At 48.8% G+C, this 13,352-nt stretch overlaps 1 protein-coding gene across 1 annotated transcript in view; it reads right to left on the minus strand.

Moving 5' to 3' along the window:
• GPAT2 (glycerol-3-phosphate acyltransferase 2, mitochondrial) overlaps positions 1–12,289 on the minus strand; it is a 35,194-nt gene extending 22,905 nt beyond the window's left edge. The window contains exons 1-6 of the mRNA XM_044417362.1: positions 12,176–12,289; positions 10,010–10,083; positions 7,871–7,981; positions 3,579–3,710; positions 931–1,030; positions 97–233 (exon numbers count right to left, since the gene is read on the minus strand). Coding sequence (XP_044273297.1) covers positions 97–233; positions 931–1,030; positions 3,579–3,710; positions 7,871–7,981; positions 10,010–10,083; positions 12,176–12,289 — 668 coding nt within the window. The remainder of the gene's footprint in view (positions 1–96; positions 234–930; positions 1,031–3,578; positions 3,711–7,870; positions 7,982–10,009; positions 10,084–12,175) is intronic.
• Between the last annotated feature and the right edge of the window lie 1,063 nt (positions 12,290–13,352).

Consider the following 13,352-nt stretch of genomic DNA (forward strand, 5'->3'; position numbering starts at 1 on the left):
TCCCCATGTGGATTATCAGTGAAGGGTATGGAAGGCCACAGGAAACAGGGGTGTTCTCGCACCTCCACAGCATGCAAATGCAACTGTGAACGTTACCTGAACTTTGGACCGACAGCTCTGTGCTCCCAAGCCACCCGGGGCATGGGCAAGCCCTGAGACGCCAAGAGCAGCTGAAGCAGCGGGCCATCCAGCTGAGATTTATGGGTTGCCAGGAAGACCACCGGAACATCAGGCTGGGGCGGGCAGGGGAGAAAAACACAGCAGAGATTAAGTCCCAGCGGCAGCACAACCCGTAACATGATTCACCGGGAGACAGTGCAAAGGCTGGCATGTCACAGAGGGCCAGACGAGCTCCGGCTGCTGGTGGAAGCCCGATTCTGGCTCCGCTAACCCTCACCCGAGAAAAGAGTTCACAGAAGTCGGGCTCTCCCTTTTCCTGGCATCAAGGGGAGCACACCAAGTATTGCAAAAGCAGCAGCAGCAGCAGCAGCGAGCAGAGTTCCAAAGGGCTACGCTCTCAGGAAACCGCTCACAGCTCTGTGCAGGTCCGTCTTCTGCAGGCGGCATCTGAGGCCGAGAGACAGTGGCCTGGGGAGCCGGGCAGGGGGCTGGGAGCTGGCACATCCCCCGTTCAGATGTGGCATCAGCAAAGCCCTTGGGGAAAAGTGGGCACAGTGCCCAGGTGCTGGCAGGAAGGGCCCCAGGTTGAACCCAAGGCAAACCCAAGTGGAGCTACAGGGCAGGTGTGGGGGCAGTGGACTGGGGGGTGCATCTTCAGAGCAAGCAGCATCATGGACTGGGACTGGGCCCAGGCATACGTGTGTTCTTCCCGGACTCTGGCACCGTCCGCATCCTCCACTCCCGCTGCAAGTTCAGAGCAAGAGACCCTCCCTGGGGAGGGCTGCTCCACTGGGAAGCCGGCATCCTCACCGCTCGTGTGGCCCTGCGCACCATCTCCAGCTGCCCCCTGTGGGCCACCACGCGGAGGAACGCCCAGCTGAGGAGTTTCAGCAGAGCCCAGAGGCCGAGCCTGACGGGACAAAAGACAAAGAGGGGCCGGGGGAGGAGCCCTTGAGCAACACGGAGGGGCGGCTTCCAGGAGCAACTTCTGCATGAGCCCAGCATGGCCAAGGATCATCTCGGAAGGCTGAGGGGGGACATGAGATCCTCTAGAAGGGCCCCAAAGGCTGTCACAAAGAGGAGGGTCAAGGTCTCTTCTCGCTGGTGCCCGAGTGTAGGACACGGAAGAATCAGTTCAAGTTGCAACAACCCAAATTCAGGCTGGGCATCAGGAAAAGCTGCCTCACTGCCAGAGCAATACGGCAGTGGGACCGGCTGCCCGGAGAGGTGGGGGCTCCCCCACACTGGGGACATTCAGAAAGAAACTGGGCAGCCCTCTGAGTGGGACGGTGTGACTTGGTGTCCTGCAACAGCAGGGGGTTGGAACGGTGGCCTTCTTGGCCCCCTCCACTCTTCTATTCTACGATTCTATGTCCACCCAAGGGTCTGGACAAAAATATTACTTTAATGTCCAGTGGAAGTGGTCTCAGAACACAGGCCTGTTGCATGCCAAGGTACTAATTTCCAGGGCAGAAAGTAGGATTTTATTATTATTCTTGAGCAGAATTGTGTGCCATGAGAACCCAACCTGGAAGACAATCAGATCTCTTCTGGGTTTTTGCTCCCCTTCTGGCCTAGTCCCCTGGTCCAGCTATTCTATGATGACGACAATGACTCTTTCCCTCTTACGAGGAGCCCAGGCCAGCTCCCCTGGTGGCCCTCCCTCTATTTCATCCTCACAACAGCCAGTGCACTTGGCTAAGCAAAGTGCCGGCGACGGCCCCAGAAGCACCCAGTGCTTTTCATGGCTCCGAGGAGAGCCGGGCCCGGGCCCTGCCTCCCCGTCCAACTCACCACCGCGCCACCTGGCTTTACTTAACCATGGGTTCAGTTACAGCATTTGCATCAGGACATTCTGCCAGAAAGATTCACAGAGCAGCTTGCAAAATAAACCCATTTCTGCCTGCAGGTTTAGAATCTGAAATATAAGATCTGAAAGGAGAGGGGACTGGGAAAATACTTATGCCATTCAAAGTGTTTTTAAAACAAGAAGGGAGGTAAATTATCTGGAAACTGTAGAAAGAAATTGGATTTCCCTCCCTCCCTCCAGTAGCTGGTGCTCCACCACCCAGCCCACACAGCTCCTGCTTTCGCAGGCCGCACCAGAGAAAAAGAGCTGCTGAGCCAATCAGCTCAGAGTCCCTGATAGCTGCAGGACTCTGCCTTTGCTTTCCCTAGTAGCTCCTAACGGGTGTTAATTTGAAGCTGATGGAAGGTGCTGGGCTAGTAAGAATCCACACCTCTTCTACAGTTTTCATCTGCAAGTTTCAAAGGACTTTCTGAAGGAAGGTCACTGCTGTTCTCTCTCTCCTACTCCCTCCTGGAGGGGGCTTTTAACCATGGCTGTGCAAAAGGTCATTCATATAAAACCTCAGGCAGTGTGGGTGGAAGAGGTCGCCTTCACCCTGCCCAACCCTTTAAAAAAAATCTTTCCAGGACAGGGATATCAAATTCCAAATAATTTGTAATTTGTAATTAAGTTTAATCAAATTAAGCTAAAATTTCTTTAGAAAACTAATCCCAATGCATGGAGACATTTGCCCACAAAGTCACGAGCCATCTACTTCCATTCCAACTTCCTAAGCTCTTACTTTAGGTCTCCAGTATTGCTCTATCCAAGAAAATAATTCCCAAAATAATCCCCTTCCAAACTCTTGCTCATTCTGTCCACCTTGAAAGACAGCACAAAGATGCTCCACTGCTCCACTAAGAGGTCTATCAGCAATTGCTGACTGATGGGCTGACAAATTATATCCCAGACATCATTCCAAAATCTTCTGAAATACTCAAGTGCCTCCAGCCATGAGTTCTTAACATCCAGCAGCAATTCATCAGCAAGGACAGAAGGCTGTTTATATCCTCCAATTCAGCACTGCCTTAAGGTCACAGTACACACACTTTTGAATGGCTGAAATATATTATTCCAGAGGTGGGGGGGAGGGGTTAAAATGGAAGGCTAATGAAAAACAGCAACAGAAATGTGGTGATAAAAGCTGAGCAGGTCAGACTCTTGCTGAACCTCTGAACAATCACTTGCTGGTCCCCAAGTTAAGCAAATTCAAAACTCTAAAACATGCTGCAGACAAGTTGGGATTCCTTGGACCTTTCCTTGGACTGCGCGAGGCATGAACCATGGCAGGCAGCCCACCCTGAACAGTGCAGCAAGAGCGGAAGGGTCGTGGCACATTCATAGGTCTTGGGGGGCAGAGAGTAAGACCAGGCCAGTCCCCCCACCAAAAAATCCCAAGAATTGCCTGCCGCGGGCAATCCCATCAGGAAGCCCCCTGCTGGGGATTATCGGTAAAACATTTGCTACGGAAAGCGATTCAGAGGCAGAATGTTAGGAAGCAGCCGCCAAACTTGAGATTCCAGCCTCCGGACGCCAATCTTGTTGCACGTCTCCACTATTAAAACACACACACACACACGCTTGGGACACCTCCTTTGAGACTTCATACCTTAGTAGGAAAGGGGAGAGAGAGGCTTGCATTTGGCTCAGGATTCTCTGGATTTCTCTCATCCACTGTTCTACGGATTTGTCCGTGGCCGGTGCATCCCCTTGCCCCTTGCAAGACACAAACGCTTGTACTCTGGTCAGAAAAAGGGGATTGAAACATCTTAGCAAGCCATCCAAGCAACATCACAGGGAAAAAGCCCTCCCATCACGAAGCAGGACAAGGCACGTGCGCAGCATCAAGTGCAGTGCAGTTTCCACAACCGCAAAGGAGACCATTTTTGCATTCTTGAATGTCTGCCCACAGCCCAAGCCGCACGTCTAAATTAGCCCTAGCAGAGTCAAGACAGAGCTTGCTGACTCGCTTTCAGTGCCAAGTTAAGACTTTTTAAATTTAGCATCTGTTTTTAGATTGGTTTATTGGTTTGCTGCTGGTTTATGTTCAATTGGTTATACTGTGCTTATTTCCTCCTGTTCGATACAAATAGTTGTATTTATATTGCATTTTAATCCTATTATGTTTCATGGTTTTGTTTGTTCTTGTTATTTGTGTTTGTATTTTTATATTGCAATGTGAGCTGCCCTGAACCCTAACCTTTTTATTTTCCCAACATTTTAACATTTAATTGGTTTTATCTTTGTTTTTATCATTAATGGTTGGATGCAGTGTGTTGTTTGTTGGTATGTTGCTGTTTTTGTAAGCTGTCCAGAGACGCTGGTATTGGACGGGATATAAAAACTTTAAATAAATAAAAAATAAACTAAATAAAAATGAATAAACTAACGAACTGAAATTGGCTTCTTTTTGAGGTTGCAGAATGACAATTATTTTTACCAGGTTGCTGAAAATGGAATGATTCAGCAATCATGTCTAATGGCCACACTCTCTGTTGGTTCGGTGGCTACTTGGTCAGACATGCCCTACAGGTTGCAAAACCTGCTGACCCAACGGAAACCTCTCAAAATGTTGCCTCCAACATCTCCCAGCTTTCTAGCGCTGCGGAGCGTTCGCAGAAACTGAAGGAAGGGTGCCACTAAAATTTCATTTCCCATTCCCCCATGTTTCCTACCCAACTGCTGCTGATTTCCCTGAGCAGTATTCAGAAATAACTAGAAGTTGGAGGCATGTACAGGTTATAGTGCATCAAATACTGTTTTTATTAAAAGATTTAAAGCAAGTACTGAAAAACTTTTTTTGGTCAAGATAGCTGCTTCAACATAAGCCTCTTTAAACATTGTCTGTAACCTGAAGAAATGCACATTTTGAAATGACACTGAAATTATACCAAGATGGAAACTTCAGTAAAATATCTCTAGGTAGCAACAAATTACACTTTTTGTTTTTAAAGTACAACCAAAAGCACATAAAAACTGAATTTTTACTGGATATTCTTTTAAAAATAGCTTAACCAAAGCTAAATTAGGAGATTAAGATTTTGAAATGGCAATAAAAATTAGACTCTTGAGTACATGAATTCTTTAGAGAATTATTAAATAATGACACACAGCAATTATTTCTATTTGCTGCAAAGCTACTTTTGACCTTCTTACTGTCAAACAAGTTCCTGGATAATTTCATGTCAATGTACTGGGATCCAAGTGACAATTTTTGCTGCTTTTCTGATTTTATGGAAAGACTCATTAGCTTCTTGATTAGTTCGAGGAGCTCTTCATACAAAAAGGGATCTGAAAGCTTTGTAGAGAGAGTTCAAAATACCTGGCAATTGCTTTCGTGAAAGACATTTTGCATTTCTGGAGAGGATTCTACACTGCGGCTTTGATGCAACTTGCAAGCTTACTGGTTGGGAGTTTTGCTCCTTCCACAAATGACAAAGCTAGCCCGCCCTATCCAGGGGACACTGTCTGGGCACAAAATTGCACTGCAGACAATTATGGAGAAGCCGGTTCTCATGCATGACTCAGGAAGTTGAGGCAGGGCGAGAAGGTAGTCTAACTTCGTAGGAATCAACAGAAGCACTGCCTCTGTCTGACAACAGATGCAAACCAATCCCAATGAAGGTCCCTGCCTAAAAGTCTGAAACGTTTAAACATCGGACTTTGAAAGATCTTGACAGCCACAAAATGTGCTACAAGGTGGGAGAACCAGACCATTTCCCTTCAATAGAGAATGTTTGTCACAAAATCACAGCCAAGTTAGCAGAATTGTTAAATAAAATGCAAAGCAAGATCCATTGTGAAAAGTTTTTGAGATATACTCGTTGGCTTTTTGGGATTAAGCGCCGTAACTTTAGGCAATACAGCGAAGCATGGGTTGCAAGGATATTCGTTAGAATTTGTTGGGCACAGCTTTTTGGCAGCTCAGACGCTACCGTCGACTTTTATGTTCTGTACTGTACTTTAATTTAAGCGGGTCCTGGTGCAAATCAAACCAGAACTTGTCCTGAAGGCAAAAATGATGAAACCGAAGCTGCAGTTCTTTGGGCCCTTCACGAGAAGACAAGGCTCACTGAAGACAATAATCTAAGGAGAGTCAAAGGCTGAAAAAGAAGAGGATGTCACCAGCTCGATCGAAAAGAGCTGCGCAGACAAGAGCTGCCAAAGACAGGGCCTCTTGGAGGGCTTCCATTTGGAGGGTTGCCATGAACTGGAGAGGATTGGTCAGCACATCACAACTACAGTGTTACTTAATTTAAGAACTAGCAATAAAATAGTAACTAAAAAGGTCTTAATACATGGGCTTCAAGAATCAAATCAAATTATGGTTTTTAACTTTTTCCAGGCTTCAGTATCTTGCTACTGCCTTTTCTAGATTATTGAAGCAATTGGAAGATAAAGAATCCCACTTTTGAAAAAAATCCATATAGGAGGATTCCTCTTCCAATAAGAAAAAAAAGGAAGGGGGAAGGATCCTAAAATAAGGTCCCACGGCTTCACAAGAAGAGCCAGAAGGATGCACAGAAGTGCATATGGGATGCATCCCTTTGCCACCATGGACTCCAAGCCAAGGTTGTCTTTGCATTAGCATTATTTCCTTCTCTTCCGGCCCATCTTGGCCCAGTGAGTTCCGTGGTATCCAACTGATTAATGCATCAACAGCTTTATTTATTGTAAGCCATCCTGAGACATTTGCAGGGGATGGGATAGAAAAGCTTGAAATAAATAAATAAATAAATAAATTCCATGGACAATCGCAACTTCCCTTTTAAACCATTCTCACCGTAGTGACGTTCGTGGAAGATCTAGACTAGTTCGGCAGAGCAGTGATGGTTTTAAAGGCAAGCTCCCTCTTTCAGTGTTGCATTATTCATCCACAAGGGACACAAGCCATGTTTAAAAGCGCTTTCGGCACTGCTTGTCAAACGACACCCTCAGTCGGCCAGGGATCCCGGCAGTTTTGTCCGAACAAACTCTGACTGAGAGAAGATGTTTTGGCGACATCCTTCTGTTCCACGGCAACTCCCAGGTCGAAATGGTGATCCTTAAAGCCTGCAACCCCATCCAGCATCCGGGGATACCAATTCCTGCATTGCCTTCGAAACCACGAGCTTTTCTGCACAAGGATTCAACCCACCCCAGGAGAAAGAGCCTGCTGTACACAATCTTTTCCCCAGAGGTTTTCTTTCTCTGCCTCCTTCTGTGTTCCACCTATACAATCACAGGGTGGTACAACAGTACAGCGGAATAAAACAAAATGCGCAGCCATTTTGTGGTGCTCCCTTGGGAAGACAGGAAATAGCGGGACTTCCTCACTCTAAGGAGGAAAGGTGAGGGGACGTGACAGATGTGGATTGGTTGAGGATGGGATAGCGAAATCACACAGAGAGAAGCGTTTCTCCTTCTCCCATTCAAACTCCAGATCTCCCACAGCTGCCCCGCTTTCCAGGGAACCCAAGTGGAAATGCAGCACTCTGCTGTGGGGTTCCAGCTGACTGCTGCAAAGAGCAGCATGGGGGCCAGGCGGACGTTTGACCTCGACCAGGAACGGGTCCTGTCCACACGGCCCTGCTCAAAGGACTCCAGCTTTGCCACTCAGCCCGGCCAAGTTCTCCTTGCTGCTCTCCCACCACGGATGGCGCTGCTCCGCTGGAATCCAGCTGCAAACACACCTCCTGCCGGCAAGCGCCTGGTTGGAAGTGCCAGGCCTCAGCTGCCCAAAGCACAGCGGGGTCCGGCTCTCGCTGAGGAGCACTGCGGCACGAGGCAGCCAGCACGCGGCCGGCAAATAGACTCTTCCATGCCTACACTCCAGCGGTCCAAGCTCTGGGCCTGTTCTAAGGACAGGAAGGCAGAGCAAAGCTGCACCACCCCCGGGGCCCCTCTCCGGCGCAGCAGTACCTCTCGTTGTGGAAGATGCGCTGCCGGAGATCCTGGGGGGGTTCCGCGGGAAGCTTCCAGTCGCAGGCAGCGAGCCACAGGCAAAGTCTCCTGACCAGCCAGCCTCTGTACCTGGCGGAGGAGAGAACGTCCAGGCAGGTAAATAGCAATGGCCCTACCCTGGAAGCATTCCCTAGAGATACAAGCTGAAAAGGTGGGGGTGAAAAGCTGCCCAGAATACGAGCCCCGGGCTCACCCTGGATGCCCAGTTCGCGAAGCCAAGACTGGTCCCTCCGTGACAAACGCACGGCGTTCCCACGGAATTCCCAAGGAAAGCATGATGCTCATGTGCTCTCAGCTCCGGCCAGCTTGAGCTCCGCTCCCTTAGACTGGCTGCCTGGCTGACCACTAACCCCATTTCAGATTAACCACAGGCTGCTGGGAACAGCAACTGTCGCAGCAACAAGCTCAGCCCACCCGAAAGCTCTGCTCAGGGCCAAACGAGGCGGCCGGCACGTCCAGGCCCACGCTGCTCTGCGAGGCATTGCGTGTGGTGACAAGATGAACGGGGCTGACGGGGAGTTAGTCGTGGTTAGAGCAGACGCACAGAAATCCATCGGACCTGAGTGAGAGATCACCCCACAGACTGCCGTGGCTCCCCACTAAGCTTAACCAAGCCCAGCTCCAACATTCAGCTACCGTTTGGTTTACCTTTTGCTGGCTGAATGCTCTTTTAATTGTACAGTGAGAATTCGTTCTAAGCAAACTGCAGGTGTCTTTTTGTTGCTTGGAGTCAAAAGGCAATACAGAAATGGGTTTATACATAAGCAAACTTAACTACAGCTACGCCTATATACCTTCCATTTTCTTGGTCTTTGGTATCCAGGAGCTGTATTTTGTTTCCATGCTACGGAAATAGGGTTTGCAATTCACTGGAACTTGGGCTGTTTTTAAAGAGCTAGATATAATGTCTATTATTAGGAAATCTAGCTTTAAAATGCACAGAACAGTCAGTTAGTTAGTTTATTTATTTAGAATATTTATTTATTTATTCATGTAGAATATTTATTTATTTATTTATTTAGAATATTTATATGACGTCCTGTCACGAAGGCCTCAGGCCGGCTTACATACATAAAATAATATAAAATATAACACAAATGAATTACAGATCCACAGTGGCTGCAGTGAAAAACATATAAACCAATATTAAAAGTTATTAAAATATTGTTGGAATGAAAAGGTCTTAACCTGGTGCCGAAAAAGAAATAATGACAGCGCCAGGCAGACGGTGCCGTTAAGTGATAAAACTTCAGGTTTCCTGCCTGAGAATCCTGCCAGCCCTGAAAAACGTCATTCAGGGTCGATCAGTCAGGGCTCTGCTCAGCTTTTTCTACCCAGGGGTTGGACAACGCAACTGGCTGCCCATCCAGGGACTGGAATCTTGCTTGGGGATTATGGGAGATGGACTCCAACACATCTGGAGGGGGTCCAGTGAGAAAGCTATTGGCTTCCCCCTCTTTTGAAATCCCCGCAAGCAGGAATCTTTGCTTTGGCTGTGGTATCAATCAAGCACTTTCTCTCTTCCTGCTGTTAACAACACTTAGCACTTCACGGATTTCAGTTATCAAAGAACTTCATGAACTACAATTAAAGTAATTAGGAATCAGGCTAATGAGAATAAAGTCTTTAATCCTCACACAACTCCTATGAGGTAGAAAGTTTTGTTATCTACGTTTTTATTTGAACAAGCTGGGCTGGGGAGGGGGTGGAGGTGAGAAGAGGGGAAAGCAAGGGCCGATCTAAGACCCCACTTTGAAGGGCCGGCCTAGGACCTTTCGGCACCAAACGGCAGTCCCCCCACGCCCCCAGTGCGCACGAGGAGCCAAAAACTACCAGGCCGCCAGCTGCCAAAGCTCCTCGGGCATAACCGGGGGACTGCCATTCATTTCCGTGAGAAGGGGAAGGCCTCCCTGCGGATTGCGCTGCAGAACACAGGCCTACATTCTCCGCAGCCGTGCCTGCCGCGTGCCCTGCTAGACTGCACAGGGCCCCTGCCCCAGGCGGTCACCCCACAATTCCCGAATGCGGTCCTTGGTCCTTGCCTTGTGAACAGCATGTTTACGCTATTACACGATTTGCTCAGCTCGCTCAGCTTACCTTGTGTTCTCCTCTGTTATCTTGATCACATTGCAGAATCCCAGAGAGGTCAAGTGCTTATGAAAGAGCGACTCCTGAAGGCAGAAAGAGGACAAGATCTAACTCCAGCTGTGATCTCCCCCTTATTCTCCCACGGCTAGGCAGCAACTTTTGGCTCTAGCTGGAAGCACCTCAAGGACTCGATTGGCATGAGCAAAAGAAGCCAGGATTCCTCTGTTGCAAGCTTACCGGGGGGCTTTATCAGAGTTATGTCCCACCTTTTTACCTTTTTAAAGAACTCTGAGCAGCTGACATCATTCTCTTTGTCCTGCTCTCAAGCTTATCCTCACAACAACCTTGCAAGGCAGGTCAGGCCAAGAGTCCATGACTGGTCTAAAGTCACTCAGCTGGCTCTATGGCCAAGCGGGGACTAGAACCCGGATCGCCCGAGCCCCAGCCCTGTGCTCTTAGCCACTTCTCCACACTGGTTTATCCCTCTCCGAAGACCTCCTGGCCGTGGATGACCCATCGCGGCTAACCCACGTTGCACCATTAAGGCATGGCAGCATACCCAGCTCGCCCCCCCACAGGATCCCTCCAGATCAATCAGACCAGAATCTGACCCCAGATAACTCTAGAAGTTCGTAAGCAGCACTGCCTCTGAAGCGGCTTCCCCTTTCACTGATAATGCCCAACAGTCATTGATAGATTCCTAGAAACAGTGAGTCAAAAGGGTTCCCCTGGCCATCTAGTCTGACTCCCAGCTCCGGCCGGCTCCCTCATCCTTACAGCCTAGGAAGACAGACGCCAGAGCCCCTTCTGCTACTGAGGGAACGCAGTCGAGGTATTCAAAATGCCTTCATCACAGATGAACATGGCACAGTTGAAAATGGGTTTGGGGGGGCGGTGCCATGCACAAATGCAACTTATTTTATTTTTATGTATTTAAAACTTTTCTATACTGTCCCATATCGAAGTCTCGAGATGGTTTAACCATACAAAATGTAAAATAAAACACAGCATCCTAATAACATTTCCAACCAGTAATAAAACCTCAATTAAAACAATCAGATCTTAAAACATTGGGCAGATAAAAAGGTTTTCACCTGGCACCAAAAAGAATAAAGTGATGGCAGGCAAACCTCTCTGGGGAGCGAATTCCACAATCTGGGTGCCACCGCAGAGAAGGCCCTTCTCCAGGTAGCCACCCTCCTAATCTCCTTCAAGGAGGGCTCCCAGAGAAGGGCCTCTGCCCCAGATTGCAAGGGGCGGGCGGCATGTATGGAAGGAGGCGCTCCTTCAGGTATCCCGGACCCAAGCCGTTTAGGTCTTCATAGGTCACCACCAGCACCTTAAATTGGGCCCAGACTCCAACTGGAAGCCATGTAGGTGGAAAAGGGTGAAGGAGAAGTTCAAGGTGTTGGGAAGGGCATGTGCGTTCAGCCCTTTAGGATCCCTCTGTTTTTGCATTTGTGTTTCGGCTGAGTGAAATGCATTTGAAAAGGGGAAAGTGTGAGCAGCACACCCCTTCGCCACCTCCCCAAAGCAAGCAGGGGAAGCCCCCTCCAGTGCGCCCTTGACTTTCTCAAGAGCAGGCTCCACTGTGGAAGACGCTTCTTAGTGGCGAGGAAGGCCGCTGAAGATAGTCCGGGTTACTTCTAAGGAGACCTTTCAGCAAGTTGTTTCTTGAGCGGGGGAGAAAATGTCTGAAAAGATGCCCACAGTTTATTTTTTCAGGGGATGGGGTGACGTTTGAGTCATTCAAAAAAGTGCCAGTCAAGGCACTTAGTGGAAATCACCCCAGGGTCATAATTCTGTTTCCGGGGCTGCTAAGTTAGTGCCCATCATCTTGCGGTGATGAATCATCTTGGTTCATTATGCACTTCCATGGGGAAAAGTCGATCCTTCCACCTTTCCTCAATCTACTGCTGACAACTTCATTAGATGGCCCCAAATTCTGGGTCTGCATGAGTTCACAAATGACCTTTTCCTTCACCACCAAAGGCGACACTCAGTAAAAGATAAAACAACAGCAGCAAACCAATCCATTGTTCTGCGCAAGGCTACCAATTTTATCCTGCAATGGCTGCCCAGAGAGCATGTTGCAAGCAGGTCGCTTGTAAGCAAATATGCAAAGGAATAATAAATGCAACCCGTTTTTCCTGCATGTCCTCCCCAAACGCTTACCCAGCTCTTAGGAGTACATTTCTGACAGCAACGCCCAACAAACGGCCGGAAGCTGCCCAAAAAGGGCACAGCAATGTCCAGTTTCAGCCCCTGGTCTATGGGAAGGGCCTCCATCTGCGGAAGAAACACAGGCCTCGGGACACCTGGGGAAGAGCAAGCCTTCAGGGCTCCCTTTGCCCAGTATGGCTCTCCTTCAACACAGGCCTCAGCAGAAATCAAGCGCCCGTGCTCCCGGCAGCCGAGATTTTCTTCTCCACTTGGAGCCTCTAGGCACAGTTTAACAGCAGTCTTTGGAGGAACTTTGTAAAGAGAGGGGTTCTTTTGTAGATGAAAGGTACCAAGAAATATTTAAATATAGTTTGCAGGGGTCAAGACTTCAATGTTCTGCCCTTCTCCAGAAATAACAGAGCTACAGTTGTTCAAAATGAGCAAAACTGTGCACCTCTGCTTATTTTCAAAGAATAAAAATAGAAACATAGAAACAGAGCGAGTCAGAAGGGGCCTCCCGGGCCATCTAGTCTGACCCCCGGCTCCAGCCGGCTCCGCTCACAACATGCCTGCCATGTGGACGTCCAGCCTGTCCTTGAACACCCTTGAAGATGCTACACGTCCCCACCCTGCTTGCTACAGGTTCTGGATTCTCTTGGTTTGGCTTGGATGTTTGGCTAAGGGTGGGACACATGCAATGTGCACGATCCGACAATGTGGGCAATACAATGTGCACGAGCTCTTTATCCCGTCTTGGAAGTGCACGGAAAGGCCTTGCCACCCAGCCCACCCTCACAAGCGTCCTCACGAGGACAAGGTCCTTGCAAGTCTTTGCCTTGGGACCAAAATCACGGCTCATCCTAGGCAGGTTAACCACACGGCTGCATTCACCCAATGCAAGAATCCAGAAAGAATACAAAGAGTCACTTACGTTTGGCCGGTGCTGCGAGGCAGGTGTTTCCCAAGCCAGGTGGAAGTTCTCTTTGGTCTCCCTGAAACTGTGCAAGCCAGAAAACAAGATCATGGAATTAAATCCAGCACAGAGGGTCCGGCATTTGCAGCGGCCTGCTGCTCAGTCCACCGGCTTCTCTGCGTATGCTCTCCATGACTGTGACTGGCATTCCTGTGCCGCCTCATAGCCAAAGCTCTCAAGACTGGGTGTACGTGCACAATTAAGACACCTGATTTG

The sequence above is a fragment of the Varanus komodoensis genome, unplaced genomic scaffold, assembly GCF_004798865.1.
Source record: "Varanus komodoensis strain SLA01 unplaced genomic scaffold, ASM479886v1 scaffold88, whole genome shotgun sequence".
Classification (NCBI taxonomy): domain Eukaryota; kingdom Metazoa; phylum Chordata; class Lepidosauria; order Squamata; family Varanidae; genus Varanus; species Varanus komodoensis.